The sequence below is a fragment of the Aulostomus chinensis genome, chromosome 22 (genome assembly GCF_037954235.1).
Source record: "Aulostomus chinensis isolate RoL2024-O1b breed Wild chromosome 22, RoL_Achi_v1.0, whole genome shotgun sequence".
NCBI lineage: Eukaryota > Metazoa > Chordata > Actinopteri > Syngnathiformes > Aulostomidae > Aulostomus > Aulostomus chinensis.
The window spans coordinates 6,783,904-6,808,915 of NC_141341.1; the positions used below are offsets into that span (position 1 = coordinate 6,783,904).

At 43.5% G+C, this 25,012-nt stretch overlaps 2 protein-coding genes across 8 annotated transcripts in view; both read right to left on the reverse strand.

Annotated features, from left to right (window-relative positions):
* Positions 1-535: 535 nt before the first annotated feature.
* pip4p2 (phosphatidylinositol-4,5-bisphosphate 4-phosphatase 2) lies at positions 536-13,523 on the reverse strand. 3 transcript variants are annotated; one of them, XM_086194057.1, is made up of 8 exons: positions 13,276-13,523; positions 7,611-7,735; positions 6,926-7,032; positions 6,645-6,768; positions 5,159-5,233; positions 4,582-4,634; positions 2,871-2,961; positions 536-2,044 (listed from the first exon to the last, which is right to left on the reverse strand). In XM_086194057.1, exons 1-8 carry the CDS (start codon positions 13,379-13,381, stop codon positions 1,901-1,903), a joined length of 825 nt encoding a protein of 274 aa, XP_086050183.1. In that variant the 5' UTR covers positions 13,382-13,523; the 3' UTR covers positions 536-1,900. The 3 variants fall into 3 exon arrangements, with proteins under 3 accessions (XP_086050183.1, XP_086050182.1, XP_086050184.1); XM_086194056.1 differs by having other exon boundaries at positions 537-2,044; positions 7,611-7,759; XM_086194058.1 differs by lacking the exon at positions 5,159-5,233 and having other exon boundaries at positions 538-2,044; positions 7,611-7,759.
* A 636-nt stretch (positions 13,524-14,159) lies between these two features.
* The window catches only part of ripor2 (RHO family interacting cell polarization regulator 2), a 70,243-nt gene continuing 59,390 nt past the window's right edge, over positions 14,160-25,012 (reverse strand). For 4 of the 5 annotated variants that reach the window (XM_086193898.1, XM_086193900.1, XM_086193901.1 and 1 more), the window contains exons 10-23: positions 24,728-24,853; positions 24,484-24,632; positions 23,561-23,690; positions 22,712-22,855; positions 20,970-21,713; positions 20,661-20,845; positions 20,352-20,514; positions 19,370-19,502; positions 19,040-19,201; positions 18,693-18,866; positions 18,292-18,494; positions 18,107-18,190; positions 16,796-16,886; positions 14,160-16,608 (exon numbers count right to left, since the gene is read on the reverse strand). In XM_086193898.1, coding sequence (XP_086050024.1) covers positions 16,508-16,608; positions 16,796-16,886; positions 18,107-18,190; positions 18,292-18,494; positions 18,693-18,866; positions 19,040-19,201; positions 19,370-19,502; positions 20,352-20,514; positions 20,661-20,845; positions 20,970-21,713; positions 22,712-22,855; positions 23,561-23,690; positions 24,484-24,632; positions 24,728-24,853 — 2,589 coding nt within the window. In that variant the 3' untranslated portion in view covers positions 14,160-16,507. The remainder of the gene's footprint in view (positions 16,609-16,795; positions 16,887-18,106; positions 18,191-18,291; positions 18,495-18,692; positions 18,867-19,039; positions 19,202-19,369; positions 19,503-20,351; positions 20,515-20,660; positions 20,846-20,969; positions 21,714-22,711; positions 22,856-23,560; positions 23,691-24,483; positions 24,633-24,727; positions 24,854-25,012) is intronic. The other variant, XM_086193899.1, reaches the window with a different exon arrangement.

Sequence of the window (25,012 nt, forward strand, 5' to 3'; positions counted from 1 at the left end):
CATCCACTTCATCTGCTGTATCATGCGAAAGCATAAGGAGTGTTTTTGTGAGGCGCCAGTGATAGAGAAATGCAGTAAGACCTGTGAAAACCCGACCAGAAATTTCAAGGAGGGAGAGGAGGGTTGTAGTACTGCCTGTTCATTAAATAAAACCAACAAAAAAATGCTTTTGCTTTTTCAGATTTTATATTCTGCTCGTAGCTGAAGACACTGACAAGCCATCTATGACTGTATTGTGTTTATTGTGTTTCAGTAATGAGACATCTTGAGAAGAAATATGTAAAAAAAAACACACCGCGTTAAGTGTATATGATTTATAAATTACGTCTAATCAAAAATTGTAGAACCGACGAAGTTGGAGGGGAAAGTTGTTTCCAGCTCTGCCTCATCTTGGGTTTATAGTCACAAAAATGTTGCTGGATGTTTTCATTGGTTTCTCAGGAACAAAAACAAAGACACATCACAAAATTCCCATTCAACTCCGGTGTGTCAGAAATGTGTCTAAAACGTGATTTTCAAAACCCGAAAAAAGCAAAACAAGATGGGAAGTTTTTGAATTTTATTGATAAATTATCATTTTAAAAAGACCAACCTTTTCCTTCCACACCATACTACATTTCTCAGAGTACTGAATTTAAACTATGTACAAAGAGTAGTTTTTTTTCATATCATTTTCATCACATTCAAAACAAAGTTAGAAGTTTGAACTGTGCCCACTGGTCAGGGTCAAGAGACAGGATGCTGAGTGAGCGCACAGCGATGCTAGCTAGCACAGAATTCACTGGAGGTCAGAGAGCAGCGATAGAAGCGAGGGTTTACATTCTAAAATAATCACAGGCAGGCAGAAGGAGCTAAGACGGGAACATCGGACTCTTCAGCTACCTCTCCGACTAGGAGGAAAAAAAAACCCAAACCCCACTTCGGTGGCAGAACATAAGCAGGTCAACATGCAAACGTGGGTCACCATGTTTTATGATCATGTTCCACCTGTGAGAAGGCAACATAAACGCAGTGAGAACCACAGGAAGGTAGGGCAGGTAAAGGAAATAAAAATGTGGTTATTGCTGTAAAAAAGAACACCTTCATAAAAACAAGCTAAGTTGCTCTTTTCGACTAACACTGTGGGAAGCAAAGTTGGCACGCATGGGCATTTAAGGACGATTTCTTTTAAACGCTGATCGTTTCAGAGTTAAAAATCATATCGTAATACTATGTCTGTGTACACGGGCAAGATTACAATACAGTATGGATACGCAGCTTTATGTAACTGGAGTTAAACGAGCAGCAGAAGAACACATACAATTGCATATAATCGTAGTGCAATGAGTCGTCTCATTTTGGTCTGGTCAGTAACAAAATAAATCACTGTTCCGTTTTCCAGGCTGCTGAAAAAAGAAGAAGGTCCAGAAAGACAAAATCCAACCAGTTTGCTAAGCTAGTCATCTTACATCAGCACAGACTGATTCGGTTGAAGATTGAGGAGGAAAAATCAGCTTCAGAATGAGCGGACCAATCGATTCAAGTTACTGATTTTCTGCAAAAGCTGGGCAGGATTTAAGTCCTTATGGACAGAGACGTTTGATCGATATACATTAGGTTTTTTTTTCAGCAAATCAAGACAGTCCAGACACAAACTAAAACAGACACGTCTCTACCACACACACACACACACACACATACACACACACACACACACACCCCTTACACACAACACCCTGTCATCACACTCCTTGCAGAAGTTCCTCTCCGCTGTACATGACCGGATTGAAATCTGATCACGTTGAGAAAAACAAAAAAACAAAACAAAAAAACAAAACAAAACAAAACAAAAACTACGAGTGGGAGTTTTCTTCTTCCAGCCATGCAGGACTGAGCTGAGCTGAGCTGAGCTGAACCCACCCTAGGCAAAGCTATTTTCTGGGTAGCTGACTTTGATGGCGCCCCAGTAGCAGGCCCGTACCAGACAGATGAGGCCCAGCAGGTAGGCGAAGGCCCAGGACACATAGGTGGCATTGTAACGACTGGCAAAGTCCCGAGTACCGACCTGGTGGCACAGACAGGGGAAGATGAAAGACTCGATGCGGCGAAGACATGACGAGATCACGCAGAGAGAAGCAGAAACATCCCTGAGTGAGTGAGCGGCCCACTTCCCCAGCAACAAACTCTGTAGTCCTGAATTCAAACATGAAGGATTATAACCACATGAATTCGTTGTGAGGTGATTATGAGGGTTATGTGATTAAACCAAGTTGTGAAAGTTTAAGATGACTTTTACTGTGGAAAAACAATATGTTGTTGTTCATGGTACTTTTTCCTTTTAAAAAAACACAAAACAAAACTGAGCAGCACTTGAATGAAAGGGAGTGCAGACGAAGTGAGGTCATGCTGTTACACTCCTGTCGTGAACTTATCGCAGACACTGAGGTTGCAGTGGTGCACGAACCGTCTCAGTGACAGCATTCACTGTGTCGTGCTGAATGGCGGTACGCCATTATCATCCTGTTACATTGTCAGTGACAATAAGACATGAAGAATGACGAAAACTTGAAATGTGTCTCAAACATTCAGGGATAACACTCCGTTTGTTTTAAACCAGTATTGTCTGCATGGTAAATGTGATCTTATAGAAATATGCACTCATCGGTGCTTAGTTGCTCCATGCAAGTGTCCTATTTAGTTTATACACCATTATTTTTTCGCTGCTTTCAATTGCTCGGCATTGTTTTGATTAATTTTTTGGATTGTTGCCATCATTTTGACTGAGAGTCTCTGTTTCAGGAGTGTTGTGGCCAAGAAGCCTTTTATAAGAATTAAACAGAAAAATTTCAAGGCACAGATAATACAAAGTACTTCAATAACACAATACTTACCGTTAAACCCACTCCAATGAAGATGCAGATCATTCCTATAGTTATGTAAGCACAACAGCGCCTCCTAGGGAGCGCACTGCCAACAGAGGATCTGCAGGCAGACACCAGGAGGGAGAAGTTTGGTGTAAACAGAGAATTCAACAATGCAGGGAAACTAATCAGCAGACAAGGTTCAGACAAACAAGATGGTTTGGTTTTGTTTGAAGTTCTGACATGATGAACTTGACCTCAGAATCTCTCTTCCTGTCTCACAGTTGCTGGCAGTTGGTCACATGTGCAGCTCGCCGCACTACAAACTTGTGTGCAAGTCAACTGCCTCCAAGCACCAGATTGGCATCCTTTTTTTTTTTCCCCCTCTTCATTTTGCTCAACCTCTTCGCTCTCACATGCGTCTCATGTGACGGGACTCAAGCATTCTTCAGGAATCACTGGTGCTCAGATGGCTTAGGGGGGCCAGATCACCTGATTTCTTACCTTTAACAATCTCCCTCCGCCTTCACATTTGTACATTTCTACCAGTTGGAAGTGTGACCGTATATGGAGCATGCTTATTTTGTTTCTGACAGATGTGAACTGGATTTACTGTGGCATTTAAAACTCATAAACATAGTTTTGCACAACAGGATCTTTCAGGGACACTGAGCATCTGCAGCAGATCATGACGCCTGGGAGATGCGTAATTGTACAACCGGTGTAAAACACCAGTTGTACAATTACGGGTGGTTTTTCCACATGGAATGTGCTTTTAAAACATCTCAGAAAAATAGCACACGATCCCAAGTGTTTTGACCTCTGTTGAGGAGACAGCCGGAAAATTTAGATAAACCAGGAAATGAATTGAGAGAGAGGGAAATCTAGAAAGATAAAAGCACGTGCGTAGCATCAACTTCATGTTAGATCTGTTAGACGAGACTGACAGATGTTTTCTTCCATTTCAAATTATAAATATTGTTGAAAATAAAAAATTACCTGCTGTCTTTCACAGGATGCTCCCTTTTTTAAACAGCTCAGAAGAGGAAACTATTCCTAGTTTATAAATTAATGTATTTTTTTCCTTCTAATAATTGTTTCAGTTGTGCAGTAAGAAATTTTGCATCGTATGAGGCGCATGTTGGCTGGCAACAAACAATAAATACATCCGAAAGTCCCACTGGAGACACAGATATCTGCGTATAAACACAGACGATGAAATGCAGTTAAGAGACACGAAAAGAGATTAGAAATAAGAGTTAAAACATGACATTAAGAACATAGAAAGATGGAGAAAGAAAGATGAAGACAGACGAAGAGATTAGGAACAGCAGGGGAGCAGCAGGCTGCATCATCGTCTGTGTTGCTTTGACACACGTCTCTCGGTGTCTCCCCACCTCGTCTTTAACCCCGTCAACCTCCCACCCCGTCCTGACTTCCTGTATTGAGGCCAGGCTGTAATTCCTGTCACACGTCTAGATTAGCCTCCGCTCCCTCCCCTTTCCTTCACCGTACAAGAACCGCAAAGTCCAGAGCAATAAAACTCTGACAACACCGAGTTAATCCACAATGAATCAAAAATCATTCCAGCAGCAAATACAGAAATTTACAATTTTGACCAAGTGTATTAAACTAAGCCTCAATATAATGAAGGAACATGAGAACCTGTTGGGACGCCTGTTTATTTGCATCCTCCTAGGAGCCAGATAAGATTACTCCTCTGTGTGTGTGTGTGACTCACATTTTTTTGCAGTGGGGACACTTGGCTAGCGTGTTAAAGCGAAGCTCCATCCACTGTGAGGGAGCAGAGAAAACAGGCAGGTTACAGTACAGAACGCGCACACAGAATGTAAAAGATCAATCGACACGAGACTCATTGCTATGATCTCAGACATGATGGAGAGCGACATGTAAATCGATTTCTCATTCCCTTATTGGGGAAAATATAGAAAATTATAAGCACCTGAAATGATTCGGTTAGTTAGATTCACACTTGCTTCACTGAGGGTTCTGACGTTAAAAAAGCAGCACTATGTTTGTCAAACCCACCACAGATCATGAAAAAGCAAATAAGTGACTTCATACATGAGGCTTCAGTGGAGAAAAGTCAAAGCTGAAGCAAGCAGCTCTTGCTAATCACGATAAGTGAAGCAAATTTAGTTGAAACCAAATTAATGTCAAAAGCTCCGTCGCTTAGCTCACTTGAAGCCAGATGCGTTCAAAGTCGTGTCAGCAGCGTGTAAATCAGGCCACACATTCAACTGGAGCGGGGTTAGGCTGTTGTTAATATGTCCACCAGTATGACCAGCGTTCTAAACCTGTTGTTGTGCTGGAGGAGAGCCATCGCTTGGGAGGCCAGTCATTGGCTGAGATGACCTGGCATCCTCGCTGCCCTACAGACACCGCAAGCAACAACGTGCACATGTTAAGATGGCAGTACCTCTGACTGGGACATGCAAGTCTGTCTCTGGGGCAGTTTATCTTCTTCAAGCAAAGTGAGCATGTGTCAAAGCTACTGATGAGACGGCAGTTCAACACCCTTACATTTAGAGGAACACGGCAACTTTTTGGGAAATACACTCATTTGCGATCCCTCCCACCCTTCTGTGTGTGTCTGGAACCAACAGAGACTGGCTGGCTGCTAGTTAGCTTAGCACAATGATCAGCAAGTTAGCATCCCGCCTACTCTGAATCCAAAGCCAGTGGTTCTCCATCCTGTTCAGGATCTTTCTTGGTCTTGATGACCCAAGTTTTAGATACTGCATCAAATCACTCCAACTAGTCACAAAAGTGGTTCTTTTTATGCACCTCATTCTACAATTATACCATCTCACGATTTCATTTCATCGCGTATATTTTACAGAAACCCCATACCATTAATGCACATGATGACTGTTTTGGAAAAAAGTGTATTTGGTAAAGTTTGATAGAGGGATGCTAACCTGCTCATCCACTACCATTCATTGTGCAAAGCTAACTAAATAGCAGTCAGTTGGCCTCTACCTCAGCTCCCTCTCGTGCACACAGAGAAGAGAAGGGTAATCAGTGTGTTCCCATAAACATTAGTGTGTGTTCTCATACACCAGGCCCATCTGCAGCATGTTATCAATCCTACCTGCTACACTGACCGCCGCCCTATGTTAGGAGGAGTTTTCCGAGGACATCTTACGCCAGTATTTTCATTATTGTTGTAACTACATGATCATCGATACAAACAGATTTTCTATACACAAAGGAAAAAAAACAAAAAACATTGCTCTGCTGCCTCACATTGCTCCCAGTACAATCTGTTCAACCATTTTTGACCACTGACAGACTGTAGTTGCTATGTACACTAGTCTGTGCTGTTTCTGGTCGGCGTAGCAGCTCCATTTATTTTAAAGGAAGCAATCTGCAATGTCAGCCTCATCACAGACGCGCCTGCTGCGATTATCTTGGCTGCTGGTTAGATGGTTTTTCTTGTGACAGTTGCACTAACGTTACAATCAAGAGAGGCTTTTTTTTAAGCTAGCAAGGAAGGTTAACATGCAGTAAATGCATGCCACTTGCAAACATCACACTGAAGGATGAAGGTTTTCATTTCAGCAGATAAAAGATGGTTGCACAGGAGGTGAAGTGATACCAGTTCAGTACAACAAGCTTAGAACAAGGACACGGCTAAGCTACAACACTTCTCCTGGATACACTCGGAGCCTCAGCTCCTGAGATCATCAACATGCACACACCAACAAGAGCACGGCAACACAATTCTGCATGAACAAATGTGTGATTGAGAAATTCTGTCTCCTCGGCGGGTTTACGTACTAAGAAGGTGTTGCCACAGTGACCACAGACCACCCTCATCCCCTCAGGCTGGATGGGCAGTGCTGGCTGGGCGGGTTGCTCCTCTGGGATAACCATCACTGGGCTCAAGTTGATAATGCGTCTGCTGTCGGAGGGGCGAATGGAAAGTTTATGTTGATGATTCATAAATATGGGGGGCGTTTCTAAAGTAGGCGAATGACTCAGTGTCATAATTCAAACAGAGAGAGGATGCAATCCTCTCAGAAACACCCTGATGGTCAGCTCGTCTGTCTGCTACCTACCAGTTTGGTCGAGGGCATCCTATCCTCCTGGACGTGTCTTTACAGATGAGCAGGCAGTTGCAGGGACACCTCACATACTTTTTCCCTGTTGGAGGGTTCTTGATGGGCTGCAAAGACAGAGCTTTGTTGAAGTGAAGACACTCTAAAAGTGACAGCGGAGCCTTGCAGGACGCCAATGTGCTCTGCGCAAAATGAACAACTTGATATATAGACAGAATATTCACTTGCTGTTTTACGATGTTGACCAAGATTAGCAGTGATGAGCTGGTCCTGAATCTCTAAGTAAGCACCTCAGAGGTACTCTGTTTCTCTTGCAGTTTATTGCCATCATTAATCAAGACAGAAATAGCCGGTACCGGTGGAAGTCCTGTTGAAGAATCTCGTGTCTGTACTGTTGTCCAGGGGCAGTTAAATGATGGAAGTCACGTACGTTCCAGCATTTTTCAGCATTTCTAAAGCTCATGGGTTTGTTTGCATACTCTTACTTGGGCGGGACAGTGATGGAAAGTGCTGTGGAAAGTCTAGTCTGGAATTAGACAGCACCATTAGATGCTGCATAAGCAGCTGATCACAGACTCAAAGAATCTGGCTTCCAAATGAAATGTTTTAACACATACATTTAGGAGAAGAGAGCGATGACAGGCATCAGACTGACAGTTAGGCCTCAGCGATGGTCCACACTTACGGTAGCTTCGTTGCAGACTGTGCACTTGACCACATGCTGATGCAGCTTTCCATCCAGGTTGATGAGCGACTGACATACGCGGCAGTTGATGACGGGCACACCGCTGGCATCGGGGCTGGCGATGGCTGTATAAGGAGGAGGTAGTTCGGCTTTGAGAAGAGGAGGGCAAAGCACACAACACATAGCCGGCTGTTAATTCACATGCATCTGCATTCATGAACAAAGACCTGGGGCCAGGTGCAGGAACCATGTTCACCCGACAGCTTCTTAGCTGTCTTTTTCATTAAAATGTGGAGGCGAAGACTGTCCTTCCTTTCATTCAGGGAGGTGAAGTCCAGCTTACATTTTCCATATGACTGAGGTTTCAAAAAGGAAGCACGCACACGCTTTATGAATGAAGAAGACGTGTCTGGTTGTGAATCAACACAGTTTCATGCATCCGGCCCGGGATTTAAACATGCAGTGATAAAGAAAACTACGTGATTTGTAAACAGACAATATCTTAGAGTTCAGCACGGAGTCACTAAATCTGTCTGTTATAATACCAACATTCCCACCAGCTGATTATCCTTCGTCCTCTAATCCACAGCTGTCAGGGACACAAGGCGGCGGGTGACTTAAAGGGCTGTTTAGTGATTCTCAGGACTGGGATGTGCTCTTTCCAGAGAATTTGTTGGCCCCTGGGCCCTTTCTTTTGCTGACTTTATGTAAAAAATATCTTGACCTCTTTTCAGAGATGTAAGTATAATCACAATTATTTCACATCTCTGCTGTAAAAATTGACGACATGATCAGATGATCTCTACTAAGGAGAGAAATTATGGGAGTCACTTCATGTCTTTTAGCACCGACACATTTAAAACTGGTACCTGCTTCTACGTTCAGTCCAAAAGTCCAAAACTCTCATGACGAGCAAGGAGCAAATCCTGATATTCAAATCTGGAACCAACAAATGTTCCAGATCTTTGTTTGTGAAAATGCAGTGATAACAAGCAAACATAAAAGGGTCTTCGCCCCCGAGTTCCTCCGGGCTCAGGCCCTAATAATGCAAGTCGGCTATACGTCTCCATCATAGAAGCACAGCGACATGTGGGTTGAGATCCGGAGCTACGCTGCGGGACGACGTCAGTTCACAGTCTCATTCATGCAAACCCAAGATGGCGCGCGCTCAACGGCGTTTACTCATGAACATGTGACTCTTCTCTCTCCGTCCAGGGCTGAGTGCGACTCGGTATGTTCAACACAGAAACAATGAGCCCTTTAAGAGTGACAAAGTGAAAAATCCACTCAGGCTGAACAGGAAGCTGTTCATAAACTTATAGTATTGGAATGTTAAAACCTTAAAGAGCCTGAGTTTAAAGAAACACGTCATGACGCAAGTTCACCGTGCGTCTCATGTGTCACACTGACCCATTAAACTCACGACTGCTGAGACTGGGGACGACAAACGCAGATGGAACATCATTAAGGTGTTTTCACTCATTTTTCGGCTGAGTTGTTGCATCAGCTGGGTGAGCAGATTAAACGATATTTTTCTGGAGCCCCTCAGATGAACTGTTTAATCCCACATTAACGTTGTGTAATTAGTCTACATTCCACATGTATTTCGGGGTTTTTACTCCATTTAAGCTACAGGCTTGCAGCAGTCTACAACTACTGTAGTATTCAAGCATACTTTACATTCTGTCATGGAGGGAAAAACCCCTTTGGACCCCACAGTCTTTTGTTTCCATTTCACTTAACTTTCCACCTTAAACTAATGAAATACTTCTACCCTGAAAGACACCCAATTCAAATTTATTTCCAGGATTGACGTTTATTATGGCCTGATGGCTTGCGGTCTTAAAAAGTTACATTTGTGGCTACTCGAATTTGAAGTGTAACTCTGAATTATAATTGTGTTAACACAAGAAGCACAAAAGGGAGGCTATAAATGAATAAAAAGGCAATGAAAATGGAGGGGTTAATGGAAGCGGGAGTCTGAGTAGTAGCAAAGTAACACACTTGTAATTTCACCAGCTGATGTTTCCTTGGAATAACAAATTCAAATGGAGAGAAACCTATTCAAACTACTGTTGTGTACATTAGAAGACCCTTCCTGTGTTTTCCCTGAGCTTGGTAGTAATTTATAATGTATAATTTCAATATAGGATGCAGATGGGTTTTTAAGTTTATGCTTTTTTTTTTTTTTTTAAGTAATCTTTCGCCCCCCTTTAGTGCCAGGTTTATAAAATAATGGTGTGAGGGTCCGTTGGACCTTGAGATGAACGCGCATGAACGAGGTGCATCCCTTATTGGTCTCCATCCTGAAGTTCCTTCAGCTGCCTCTCTCATATATGATTGGTCCCTAAATTGCAGAAAAGTAACCTTAGAAAGCATTTAGGACATCGGACAACCCTGACACGTCTCCATTCAAGTGTGCGGACAGTATCTTTGCCCTGGCAGTAGGCACCTCGTTGGGTATTGTCCTTCACTTGCTGTCCGACAAAGATTTTCGTTATACTGAAGTCACATGGATACAAGCAGCTTATTAATGCCCCCATGTGAGAATATGAAACAAGAAAAGAGGGGTTTCCTTTATAAATGACAGAAATTGTCTATGGATCAGACAAGCTAACATTCTCTGTCATTGAGCTAAAAAGCTAACAGACTGATTCAGGGTTTAAGGAATACAGTGACAACGGTACAAAAGGCCCGTGTGAGAGGATAGCCTCCCTGAGTCATTCACATTCTTCCCATTAGATCATCAGATTTACAAAACGTATTAAAAGTCTGATTTAAGCTTAACTAGTTATTAGAAAAGGGGTTCTTCTAATCTGCAAGCTGTCCTTGTGGTGCTGCTCACGATGAGATAATGAGTCGAGGCAACAGGTAAACGAGTTTGGCTCTGAGGTCCAGTGACGCTCAACCGCTCCATGCTGCGGGGACAGATGGAACCCCCCTTCCACACTTGGTCAGCCATGCTTGTGGTAAGCAGAGATATATCCAGAGCTGGCGACAGGACTGAGCGGGGGTGTCCTGTCGTTGGAGCTTATTATTACACAAAAAAAATCCTCAAATGACTCATCTGCCACTAAGTTACGCTAATAAGGACGGCAGTAAGTACTCAGATTCTCTACTTCAACTATACATTCTTTTGCAACAGTATAAAATTAGCATGCAGCAGTGGGTGCTCACTCTCACACGGGCCTGTTTCTGCCTCTCTGGAGTGGAGCAAATGCAACTGAATATAGCAGCTATAGGTTTTCACTGGCGGTAAGATGAGAAGACGCTCTACTACGGCCACCAGCAGCACCGCAACAACATACAACCACCATCTCATGCTGCCTTCAGACGGGGGGGGGAGGGGCACCAGCGAGCAGCAGTATGTCGAAGTTTATAGGGTGGATGAGATGTGGATGAGATGTGGCTGATTGAGCGGTTGGCATGAAAACAACAGCTGCACTCCAACATGTTCTGTTTATTACGGTTTCCTGCTGAACGCTTGGAAAGAAATAAAATCGATGGGAGCGTAAAGGATGGGACCAGACGTCTGTCGACAGTGAAACTGCCTCATCAGGCCCGTCTGTGGCTGCACTGATTCCTAAACAACATGCAAATCTCTATTCTTATATTTTTTGGCCACTAGGGGGCAGCAGAAACACGACACTGGCTAGGTTAAACATATCCTGATGCTGCCATGTAAACAGCACTTTCCTGCTGCCTGACGTGTTGAGTTTTCTCATCCTAGTTGTATTACTGAAGTGTGTTGTTGATGTTTACGCACTTTAATTGCACTGCGAAGTCCTGCTAGAGTTTCACAGCGTTTTTTTGGCCACACGTACGGAACTGCTTTATGACGCCGCTCTAGCTTCAAGCGGGTGTTACTAACTCGACTCTGAGCACAGTTTTCCTCGTTATTAGCGAGAAAACACTCAAAATGAAAACAGTTCAACCCAACAGAAATGTTGCAGGTCAAATTCCAGAACTAAAATCCACACAGATTCCCTCATTAGCTGGACTTCAGTCTCTTATTTCTACATCCATCATTTATGGATGGAGACTGTATCAGAGAGGTGGGCTTGACCAGCATGATGTCACTGGCTTCTTTCTGCAGTCTCATTTTGCAGCCTCAAGTTTAGCAGGATATTAACAGTATTTTCCTGGACATGCTGTGGATGAATCCCGATCTAATTCCTTGAGTCCATGTGGCTTCCAATAATCATCCTGATCGTATTTTGGATCTGTGATCTGGAAGAAAGCGTATGATCAGATTCTGACGGTGCAACACTCAAGTACCGGCGCTCTGAATCAGTCAAACACAGTGGAAGTAAAACTGAGGAATTCATCAAGGGTCTCACGCCGGCTCAGCTTGCAATCGAAGCCTTCAGAAGCAGTCAAGGTCATTGGTCTGCCCCCCCACAGCTGACTGAATCTACCTGCAGTGTTTGCCACAGTGTCTGAACTCTGGTGGTCAGGCACAGGAGGCAAAACCGGAGCAGAAACGGTGGTGATGATTTGCCAAAACAGCTTTTAGCTTCAAGCCCAAAGAAACGAGAAATAATCCAGGATGCAGAGATGCAGGAGAAACTAGGCCACGGAATATACCGAGTCAGGGCTGAAACCTCCACGTCAGTTGACACGTTCTTACAGGCCAGAGTTGAGGTCTTCACCATTAATCCTGTGGGAACTGTGGAACTAAATTTTCATGTTTTTTAAATTCGCCTGCTATGAGCCGCAGATACAGAGAGGCTCCCCAAGGAGTATTTACACGATTCCAATCCATCATTTTCCGGACTGCCAGTGATTTGTTTGTACCATGACAGAAGAGACGCCATATAACATAATAGCAACATTTCTGCGTCTTCATAAAACCCCCAGAAAAAAAAAGGAACAGCCTGTGTGATCATGTTTTTCACTACTGGGGAGCTTCAAAATGGAGTTCTGCTACATTAATTCAGAAATCCAGTGAATAGACAGGGTCTGACTGCAGCTTCCCCTGGTTGGAGGATTTATGAGCTGTAATTGGCTGGGTCAGTCAGCTCTGCCTGAGTCCTGTCACCTCCCTGCACCTGATAACAAGCAGAATTTGGACACGATCAGCCGTAAATGTGCATCTTATCTGACTGTGTTGAACATGCAGAGAATGACAGGATACATTGTTCTAAAAATCAAGGCCAAATCCCCCCCCCTTTTTTTTTTACTTGTCACATTTCCATGCAAATTGTCAGATTTATCCATGAAATTAACATTCAGGATGGACACATCTGGTCATTTTGAGGACTTGCAGCTTGGACAAAAGGCTGCTAGCTTGCCCTCGTATGCGGAGGGTCATTTCTCCTCCGTCAATCAACAAACAACGACCTAAATGTGCCTCAGCATATCATTCTTTAGGGGGAAGACCCCTAACATGAACGCCCCAGCTGGATCGTGATGTAAGCGCTGGTTTCTGCAGTAAAAAAAAAAAAAAAAAAAAAAAAAAACACAACTAAAAAAACTGTTGTTATGTTAGGCCCCTCTTCCCTAACCCACTGCTCCAGTTCTCACAGAGGGAAGCTCCACCTTTCTGCTGCCTGATTCCCAGCGATGATGCACTTCATCGCTGCAGTTTATTTACGCACAAACTCGATACGCCCAAAAATGATTCAGCATGCAGGCGGCGGGCTCTGCTACACGTCGTGTTTACCTCTGGGACTTGAATCCTGCAGGTACGGGGGAGCAGTGGGGGTCACATTCTCGGAGTTGGGGGTCGACAGCAGCGGAGATCGCTCGTCCATGCCGTCGGAGGCCATGTCTTTTACCGTGTGAAGAGAGGAGTGAAGGGTGGGGAGGCTGCTGGCTGTACCGAGTCTTCACCCAGCACGGAGGAGCAGCCAGCGGCTGGTTGACGGGGCCGAGTCGCTCCGCTCCAGCAACGCCGGTGACGGGAGCCTGGAGGAGGTGGAGCTCTCCGCTGCAGCCCGCCCCTCCTTAGTTATGGCCTTGAGCACTGAGATGCACGTCCCCGGACTCACCACTAGATGGCAGCACAAACCCAGCACGAGCATCTACTGGACTCCCTGGGTTTTGGTCTTCTGCTCCTGAGCTGTGGAAAGCTGCTCATCATTTAGACCACAACCTTGTCACGAGACATCCGTTTCTTCCACCAGAGAAGCCTTTGACAGCACTAATTTCTCATTTTATTATACTAGTTGACAAAAACTCCACCTAGTCTCTATTTTAGTTGAATTTCGGTAAAACTGAGGAATGGACGGTCAAAGGTTTCTTCAACCTGCTCCTTGTTTGTGGAATTTATTGAAGTGATGTGAGAAAAAAATATTCTGTGTACAATATGTTTTGTCTTAACCCCCCCCCCCCCTAAATTAGACACTGAATATGAGCAAATAAACCAAATATGAACTTGTGTCACTAAATGTCCAACTTCCGCTGAGAAAATCTGATATCTGGTATGAAGGATGTGCAACAGTCACCGGTGGACTAATAGGAAAAGATGCGTGAATGAAGTTAAAATGACGTTCGACCTGAGTGATTTTCAGTGAAAAATAAAAACCCCACAACTTTGTAGTCTTAATTATGCAAAATAAACTTTATTGCAAGTTTTTGATGAGCAGAAGAAATACTGCTAACCACAATAGAGAAGAAGTCGGCAACTTAAACCATCAGTACTGAAGCTGTTGACCACAGAGATTTACAGTTATGCTGAACTTTATGGTGATTTAAGAGGCAAAAAAAAAAAAAAAATTACTCATAAAAAAATTCTGTTTATAACACTGGTCAACTGCAATTTAGTAAAAAGAAAGTAGCTCACTCAAAAACATATTCAGACACAGAATGTGTGGGTTGGATATGCGACCAAAATACTGCAATGATATTATTCACATCATGGAAGAAGCGACTGTTACTTAAAATAAAGACCATGTTTTGCAAAAATGAGTTTAAAAAAAAAAAAGAACACCGTCTTTATCTTTTAGTAACAACTTCACACATTTACACATTATATTACAAAAGAAAAAAAATACATTTGATAAAAATATTACCGCTTGGTTTTTTTTTAGTTTTTTTTTTAGTTAATATGGCTTTTAAACTGAGCAGTTATAACCAAATATAAGAAGATTCATATATTATGGATTTGTCTTGTTAAGTTGTGCTTTTTAAAAGATAGGAGTGAATATTCTGGCCAAAATGCAAAGGTTGTATTGAAAATACATTCTCCTTGATGAAATTATGAGCTCTTATTAAAAGACAATTTAAAAAATTAATTTTTCCTTTGGTTACATCAACTCTCTTCAGTAATAAAGAAATGTTTCTAATATATAATGTCCCGCTGTGTCCAGGACCTTTTAGGGAAAAGAAACCTATTGTACTATCAGCATATCTTGATCCCCAAATAATAACCCATCTACTATAATTAGTTAAAATAATCTCCAATTAAGCATGAGAGCAATAGATAATAACATAGAGGCCTTTTTAAATGATAAACAATATTGCAAATACTAGACCTGATGCAAAATAGAACATAAATATACAATTCATTTACATAACAATGTAATCTGCACTATTACAGTTTAACTCCAGAGAATATCAGAACGACAAAGAGTGGATAATAAATAGGACGAGTGAACAAATGTGAGTTTTGTCGGCGTGTAGACTCAGTAGTACAGTTATAATCAGAGAAGGTGGAATTATCTTGGATGCAGACCCAAGAAAACTTCATTCATGCTAAAAAGCTTTGTTTCTGCTGTGAACTCACGTACTGTACGAATGTGCAGTTAGCCAGAACCCTTCTCAACCCAAAGATCCTCTCTGAGTGCAGTTACTGACACAGTGCATTCTAACGCAACTTGATTAAACTCATGCCCCTTGACTGGCTCCGTACCTGGTAGGAAAAATACATGAGAGTGAAATCTTCCTCCTCAACCACATCAAGGCTCAAATGGTCAAAGCTGTCTTGTCAGATCGACGCAAAAAAAGTCACATATGTACAGAAAAATTGCACTTATTAAACGGCAAGTATAGGAAAACGCTAAGTGAGTAAACCTCAGGTGCTGTGCTCAGCTGTTTCACTTTCAGGTTTTTCTTTTCATCCATTTCACACTCTTCAACCACTTTGCCTTGACTTTTTCTTGCTCAATTAATCAATGGTCCTCCCTGCCAAGAAACACATCTTTCAAACATACAAGAATCCCTGAAAATCAAAATGGAACATACTAGAAAACACAACTTAAATGTACAATTTTATACAAACGCATATTTTACACTGGCAGTGTAAAATATGCCGTATTTACATGCCTTCCAACAGTGCAAATTCTCGCCAGCAGACGTTCTCTATGCACAAAAACCAATGTGATAAAACAGTGATTATACAAAGATTAGAAGTTGTGTTGAGTGAAACGCCTGACTGACAGTCAAGGTAACTAATAATCAGTGAATGAGTGATACATGTGCTGTGTGGAGAGGTGGACTGCTTGTTGACGGGAAGGTGTGTGAAAGGTGAAGATGTATTACTCAAACACTCGTTTGAACAGTCTTTGGAGCAGCTTTCAGCGACGTCATTTCCAGTCAAACTTGTGCTGTCCAGCGACAAACCCGACATGACCGGTCCGTCTGGCTCAGAGAGCAGTGAGAGGAAAGTGGGGAGAGTGTGTGTGTGTGTGTGTGTGTGTGTGTGTGTGTGTGTACAGGTAGGATACAGCTTGTGTTGTTCTGTTTAAGACAGTTTGTGTTAGTTCCTTTTAGGAGGTGGTTTCAGTGAGAACACACGTGGTGGCGGTGGCGGTGGCGGTGGCGGTGATCAAGTCTGTGCTGAAGCAGATCAATAAAGTGATCAATCATTTGCAGCCCTGTGAGGTGTGCCGAGTGGGGTTAAGAGGTTTGGGCTGAGATGGAATAAGCTGGGATGGTTTCAGTGGCACGATGGTTCAGAAGGCAGTGGTGACGGCGTTGCCTCGCCGTGTGCCTAAACGGATTATTTCCCCCGGTACTGTGTCCAGCTGCTCGTAAGCCAGCCGCCCCTCCTCACCTGCAACACACACAATGTTTTCATGACAAATATTCACCGTTTCTCATCCGGGGGCTTTGAGGACCCACGTGGCAGAATACGGGGGCATTTGATTGCCTGCCCACAAAAACCACCTTTATGTTATTGAATTTTTAAAAATGTGTTTGTGGATCACAGCTCAATAATATTTCACAAATCAGTTACTCACCAAATGTGAGCAGGGTTTCTATGGCGACGTGGCGTAGCTCCTCATCTGCTGAGTCACACAGCGCCACCACTGCTCTGATACTCTCCACAGCCTGCAGATGGACAGAGAGAACTCTGAAGAGGCTGCACACCAAGCACACAGAAGTCAGAGCAGCTCTCATGACTGCAGGCTAAAGCAGTACTTCTTGACCCCAATCAATCTTTCCTAAAGAACCTTCGGTACATAAAACACACATCTGAAATCTCTGTTCTGTGCCAAAAAAATGTTTTAAAATCTGTAACGGGAACTGTCAGCAGTCTCATTCGCTAAATTGAGTGTGTTTGTGCTGGTAAGTTTAATTTTGATGTCAGAGAAGAAGCAAACATGGAGCTACCAGGAAGAATCTCTCTGATCAGCAGTGAAACACAGGAGGACATCATTGATTGATCTGAGACTGCGAGAGCATCATACCGAGCAAAGCAAGTTCATTTATAAAGCACAATTCAGACACGACCATTTACAATCCTCTGAATGGTCGTAGAAATATATGAAAATAAGGGATTAAGAATTCCTTAAAATTGCAAATAAAAACAAATGGCAAAAAACAAGACGACGTAGAATTAAAGGTTGAAGTTTATCAGCAATGCTTCAAGCTTCTTTTCTCCTTCCCATGAACGGACTAAACTAACCTAAACGACCTGTTTCAGTAGATCTCAGGTGTTAAGGCAGCTTGTTCCGCAGCTGAGGACTATCGCTGAAATAAAATTTGCTGGATTTTGCTAGTTCTGTCCAACCAATGTCATCATATCAATCAGTTCTTCTTTGCTGCTCTGAAACAGAATCTATTTGTGGAAGCCCAGTGCAAATTCCTGTGTAGGCTTGGACTACAATTTCTAGAGTGGCAGATCTGACTTCCTGTATGTAACAGTCAGAGATACTGAGCTAACTGGGAAGTCATAGCATCCTGTTTCAGGACCATTGAATTACACTGTTTATGACACTGGATCCATGCATAGACCTGCATTCTCACTGATACCAATTCTGCATTTTTACGCAGAATGAGAGACAACCAGAACAACTCAAGATGTATTTAATCCATTTACTGCTTTGTAGATGTGTAAAGTTACTGTTAACGGGATCAGTGATTTATGTACCAGTATATTATGCAAGACATTAATTTCAGATGAGCTTTAGAGGACATTTCTGCTTTGAAATAGAACTTCGGCTTTTGTCCCCTCCTGCAAGCTGATCATTTAGTCTGATAAGTAACAAATGAATCACTTCTAAATCCTGACAGGATCACAACTCAAAACGAAGCAAAAGGCCACTGACCTGCAGACAGCTGAGAGCTGAACATGCTGCCCTCTGGCTCTGAACTCCAGCCTCTGACAGCGCCTGTGTGTAGTACTCCACCGCCTGTATACACACACACAAACATTTGAATGTAGCTTTTACCATGTGACATGATCTACGAATCCACACACTCACATTAATCTCCTTCAAATACATCGTCTCACCTTGCTCCTTAAGTGGCTGTGTGACGCTGCAGAGGAGAGGTAGTCAGCCGCCGCCTTGTTGACCTGAGGATCCTCTGCAGTGAGCAGGGAAGCCAGGGCCCTGAGGGTGCTGTATGTAGGCCACAGAGATGATGGGGGCACCTGCTCCAGCTCTGCTAGACACTGAGAGTAATCCCCACCACACAAGGTCTCTGCAAACACCTCTGAATGAGAGCACACATTAAGATTAGAATTTAAATGAATCAACAAACATCGTGGTTCTTCTGAGCCTTCAATATACACATTGATTAATGGGAGTTTAAGTGTAGAGTAGAACATTATTACAGCAGGTTGACATCTTTGTTACGTATAAACTTCACTTTGCTGTCTTTAAGTTATCACAGGGAGTGAAATGAGCTCACCCTCTCTGGCCAGGTGCAGCAGGTGAGTCTCCATGTCCTCCACTTCATGTTGTAAGATGTAGCTGTGGAACTGAAACACAGTCAGGACGTCCTGGGAGAGAGCAGAGGCGGGAGGGTCGTGTGACGCTGCCAGGTCACTCCTGTCCACCATCTCACCCACGACCACACTGATCACTAGAGATGGAGACGATAAAGAGTTAGCAGTTGCAGACTTCAGGAAAAACAAAGCAGATCATAGCTGCTTTGCGACAGTGGCAATACTGTATTAAAAGTTTTTTGGAGAGCAAACAAAAAGGCGTTAAAATATTTTAGTTTGTTTGCAGAAAAACAAACAAGTGTGCACCGACCCGTGTCAGTGCTGTGTGGGTGTCTCTCCTGCAGCACTGCTGTGTAGCGCTGGTTCATACGGTTGAACACTCTGTCCAGTGTGGTGTGGAAAAGACCTGCAGACCCACTGCACTCTGACCACAGAGTCATCAGCCCCTGGCGCTCGGCGAGAGCTGGCAGAACTGAGAGACCAAACAACACAAAATGTCAGAAACTAAAAAAAATAAATAAACAGAGCCAATGATTTAATCAGTTGGAGAAAAATGCTAATACTGGTTTTAAAGCCACAAATTGCAGGAATTCTTCTTGAAATGTTTGATAAAACACAGAAATCCTTTGTTGATACCTACCGTCAGCGGCCAAAGTGACGGCTCCCAGTCTGTCCACACTGATCTCTGCTAACTCCTCCAACAGCTGAGTCTGACCCGACAGTTTGAGAAGCAGGCTGCGACGCTGCCACACGCCGACCCCACTGGTCAACAACTGCCGAAACATGAAGAAAAGAAATCACTGATGCACAAATCCCAACTTGAGAATTGGACAAGTTTGCATGTCACACCATCAGGCTGACGAAGAAATTATTTGAGATGTCACACGATGCTCTCTGGTGGTTCTAATGACCCGGAGGCCTCAGGGAAGACCAGTGAGAGACTGTGGTCAAGTTACTTTCATGTTAGACATTCAGCAGACGTTCGCCTTGGATCAAGCAGCTTCTTTTACTCAATTCCACCCAGTTTTGGCAGTAAGATGCCGGCTAATTGACCTTTGAACCCTCTGAACCACTTCGAGGCCATCAAGAAATTCCTGTCTGCATGTGACCACATTATTATGTTTGTGCTGATTTTTCAACATAAATGAGAAATCAGATTTAGTCTAAAAGGGCACACCCTTGGTGTTCTTATTTCACTTACTCTTATATTTGAATATTTAAATAGAAAACAACAGTCCCCCCCCATAGCTTCTCGATCATGTGACCCTGTGATTCTAGATCATATGAGATGTCGTTATTAGACTGGACAAAAAAGACACACCTCATTTTAATTAAATTAACAGCATCTTCTATTTTATATGAATGGAAAATTCAATAAACATGTTCATCGTAGTCACTGAGTTTTGATCGGCTGTATAATTTGGTTTGGCACAAATCCAGCATGAAAATTACATGAAGGTCAATGTGGAACAGCCCATTAAATGTGAAATGTGGGTCATAATAAATACGAGCAAATATATTTGATCGGAAAAGCCCACCTTTACATTTAGACAGATCGATTATAGATGTATCCACAAAAACACCCAAGGCAACACATGTTAATGAGCCTGTGGAAGCTCTACCTGGATGAGGTGATAGCAGTACTGCAGGTGAATGACGATAGCAACATCCAAGTTTTCATTGCCAGTGGTAAGTGGCAGGGGGCTTCCCGCCACGCTGTTTCCCACTCCTGTGTCCTCTGTGAGGGCCTCGCTCAAGTGTCCTCTAGCTTCTGGATGTTGACCACTAAGAGGGACATACCTGAAGTCACCACCAAGTGGCAGCACATACAACTATCCACAAAACACTTTTTTCATGTGCTGGCCTGATGGAAGATTATGCAGATTTCTGTCCAAACAATGAGCTAGTTGATCCCTTGGGCCTGCGCTCACCTGATCCTCTCTCCGTCTGCATCAAAAAGGAGAGACCTCTGTGGGGGAATACTAAGGATGGCGTTATCATCCCCAGTGTCCTCGTCATCAAAGTCAGAGGTGTTGAGGAAGTCAAAGCTCTCCAGGGCGCTCTCCACCGTCAGACTGAGGCTGGATGATCGGCTCCTGTGACCCGGGAGACGACACTACACAGAGGGAGAATGTAGAAGTGTGTCAAACTTTACCTTCAAAAATTCTGCAAAAAAACGCACAATCACCTCCACTTCATTTATAAGATATTCTTTGTCATCAGCGCAGTATCTTAGTCACCTTGAGTAGGTCCTCCAGGCGCATCACCTCCTGCTCCAGGTCCTGAAGTTCTCTACAGCGGTGCGTTAGTGACTCCAGCTTCATCAGCAGGCTGTGGATGGCCTCCTCCAGGCTGCTCTCCAGGAAGGCCCTGCTTCCCTCTCCGGCCCAGTTCAGGCTTCCTCCACCCTCTGTGGAGCTGCCACTCTGAGGTGCAATTTCAGTTGAAGTCAGCCTCTTCACCAGCTGCCGTGTCAGGCTGCCTCCCTCCTCTGTATCCAGCTCCACAGGTTTCAGTTCATCAGCGTGGTCAAGGAAAACATCCTCGGGGGCCACCGTCGACAGGTGGCCATCAGAACACAAAGACGGGGCCGCCGAACCACAGTTCCCAGAATTTCTTTGCGACTCTGTGTGCTCCCACTCTGAATCCTCTGCTGCCTCTGCTTCATCGCTAGCAAGGCTGGCACTGGTCCCGCTGTCCCTACTTCCTCTACTTCCTGTCTCTCCATCCTCCTCATCCTCTTCCTCTACCAGATGCTCCTCAGCGATGGAGCCCTCTCTCGTTGGGAGGACATGTGAAGTTGATGCATCTGTTTCTGGGGGAGTGACGGTGATCTCAGGGTTCGACTGGCCAGGGGAGTGGGAGCTTGGTGCTGGGCTGGGGCTGGGCGTGGAACCGGAGGTGTCAGAGAAGGTGAAGGAGAGACGCTTGCACTCGGCCATGCCACAGCCTCCGTTTTCAAAGACATCATCTGGTAAAGTGGACTGAAAGGGAAGATGGGAGTAAATATACACGAAAGACTCAGATGCAATTAGAAAAAAAGAAACACACTCAAGTGGTGGCGACTAACTCCATGGATTTCTCTGATGCCCCACTGAAATCCATCAGATTTGTCTTACTTTGATTGAAAGTGTTCATCTGGAGAACATGCAGCACCAAATTCTGTTGCACAATCAGGATCAATGAGATTTGCGAGGAACTAGAGTAAGAGGAATATGGAATAAGTCCTCTGAGAAAAGAGTAATGAGGAAGATGTGGATTTGTTTTGATGGAAAAAGAGAAACTCAATGACCGACTTCGAAATAAATTCACAGAATGTTTTATCAGCAAAGAGTAGAATCTCCAAAGAGGGGAGGTAGATTTACTGTATAAGTGGATAACTGAACTCTGAAACGTCTAAAAATAATTGCGCAAAATCAATTTTAGGATGGCTGAATAATCAGAGGAAGCAACAAAAAAAAAGATGAGATGGTTTTCTTTTATCCACCCAAAAATCTAATCTTGAATACGACTGTTGTTCAGAAGCGTATTACTGCAACACCAGAGAAAGAAAAAATGATCAGTAACATGTTACAATGCAAAATTTTGATAGTTTCACGTTATCATATCATTCTATTTATAATCTGAAAAACTGCCCAGCCTGAATAAAAATGCCTCACGTAACCATATAAATCGGAAAGGTCTGGGCTGATTTTCATGTGAGTTGTGAGGGGTGATAATCTCATCAGTGAAAGAAAAATAATCGAACGGGGTTTGGAACCTGTTCCCTGTTGGTGGGAAAGGCCTACTAGAGAAGTGAACAAGAACACAGACAGCTTAAAGCTCGTCATGCAAATAAACATGCACACAGCCACGCATGGAATTCTGCAGCCAACAGAAAGGGACTGAACACACCAGCAGAGGAATGAATCCCCCTCCCATCAGTGAGGCGGGGGCAAACAAGAGTCGGATTAGGAGGATTGAGGGTCCACAACACACTCACATAGACCTCCAGACTGGATTTGGGCCTTGGCCGGAGTGAGGCCAGGTCCCCAAACGAACGACTGCGCCTTAGCTTCTCTAGCAGGGTGTCTCGGAGCATGTGAAGGAAGGAGAGGCGCTGGCGCTCCACTGGATATGGCCGCCACTTCTTTACACAAATGCACGCAGGCAATTGGGAAAAGGTGTTGGGGTATTCAAGTGAGGGCGGGTGAGTGGAAAACAAGAGGGATGGATGAACACATAATGTGGGACAGAGTGTGGGTGAAGGGTTTTCATGTGGAAATACAAAGTGGAGAAGGATAGCAGGAAAATGAGGGTGCGGGTTAGTTTAGGGGTAGCACTAGCATTATTAGCATTTGATACAACAACAGCAACAGCAAAGTATTAAGCCTTCTTCACACTGTGGGGAGGGGGGTGAAGGGACAGGGCATGAGAGCGGGGGTGTCACGATATATAAGCACTGATATAACTGATATTTGAAAAAAAAGGATTATTGATATTTGAATGACACAGGTGATAAGCACCAATAACTGTCTTCTTCATATTCCAGCTCATCCATATTCCAGCACAGTAGGTGGCGCATAGTGCAAGACTCTCCACCTCACTGCACTCACATTTTGAGAGTGATTCATTTGCCAAAGCGGAGACCAAATACAACAAACTGATACTAAAATCAGCAACAAAATTCCCTCCAGCTGTGATAACTCGCAGTACATTGATTCGTACATACTGGACGAAGCTGGCCGTTAAACAACAGCAGCCACTGGACTCAGAACGGTCACAGAGCCATAAAAATCACTTCCTCCCATCACATGACGAAAACTCAAGTCAGTTTGTGCATCAGACTCACAAAGAAGGAGGTGTCCTGGAAGGTGGGGGTCTCTGGCGTGCCCTGGCTGTAAATGGAGACTCGTCTCTGGAGTGCTGTGGCTTTGCTCACATTGCTGGATGACAGAGTCAGGTCCTCCACATCGAAGGGGCTGCAGGAGATGGAAATTAATGAGGTTGACATGTATGACTTCTTTCTGCTTAGTCGCTGATGCTTTCTAAATGTTATACCTGAGTGTTTAGTGATACTTGAACTTTAAAACCCGCTTTAAAAGTAGACCAAACAAGCAGCGACACAATTCACAATTCAGTATAAATAATTGGAAGAGAAAATCAACATCCCTGGCATATTTTACCTCCTTTTCTGAATCACATTGTGAACTCTACAATTTATTGCAAATACTTGTTTCCTCCTCACACTTCAAACAATATACACATTCAATTAAGGAGGATTGTGGTTGTAGTCTAGTTTCAAGAGGATGACTCAGCCTCAGAGAAAATAGTTCGCGTCTTGACCTGTAATTACCATGTTTCTCCACCAGATGGCAGTAAATAATAAGACAATAACAAACAGCAGCCGTTCATCAGTTTCAGAGAGACTCAAAAACATTAAATAATCTCTGAATTTTAGACCCACAACAGTATCTGTCTCCTCATTAATTCAGTCTGTTTTGTATTTTGATTGACAAATACCTCTGGAAACAATCTGATAGTTTTGCGTATGCTGGATTAAGGCACCTCCATTAAATTAAAATAATCTACTAGACAGATTATGCGATAATAAAACTGCTTCTCTCATTATATTTCACATCTAGACAATATTCCGGCTCTAGTGCTACTATTCAGCTGAAGACTACAGGTTGTTTGTTTGTTTTTTCACATTAAAAACCGTGATTAATTGGCATCAAAAATTACATATTGTTGTTCGTATAAGAGGCTACTTACTACCACGTGACCTCCAGGTTGAGTTTGATGGTCCCCAGGTCATTGACGTCCACTGCCACCACCTGAGGCATGGCGGTGAACAGCTCCTTGGTCTCACAGATCACGCTGCCCACCAGCATGTGAGTGGCCAGCCCCTTCAGCTCAGTCACCTGGAAGACACCATCGATCATCATCACCAGGGTTCATCTTCTACTACATGGCTACATGTTTACTGCCTGTTAGTTCATCTGGTCGTGCACGTTACCTTGATGTTAATAAGGTCGGCGATGAGAGGCATGAAGACCATCTCCTCTCCATCCCAACTCTGTCTGGAGTTCACTTCAATCCTCCCCTTTAACTTCCACCTCTGGCGTCCATAGCGCATGAAGATCTAAAAACAAGCAATGACAAGCAAGACAAGCAAAAAAAAAAAAAAAGGACAAAAAAAAGAAGTATGAGTCATGATCCAGAGGGGGAAAAAAAAAACCCAACAACGACACATTCAAGTTAATTCAGTAGGAAAGTGTTTCAGTATTAAAACTTTATCAAA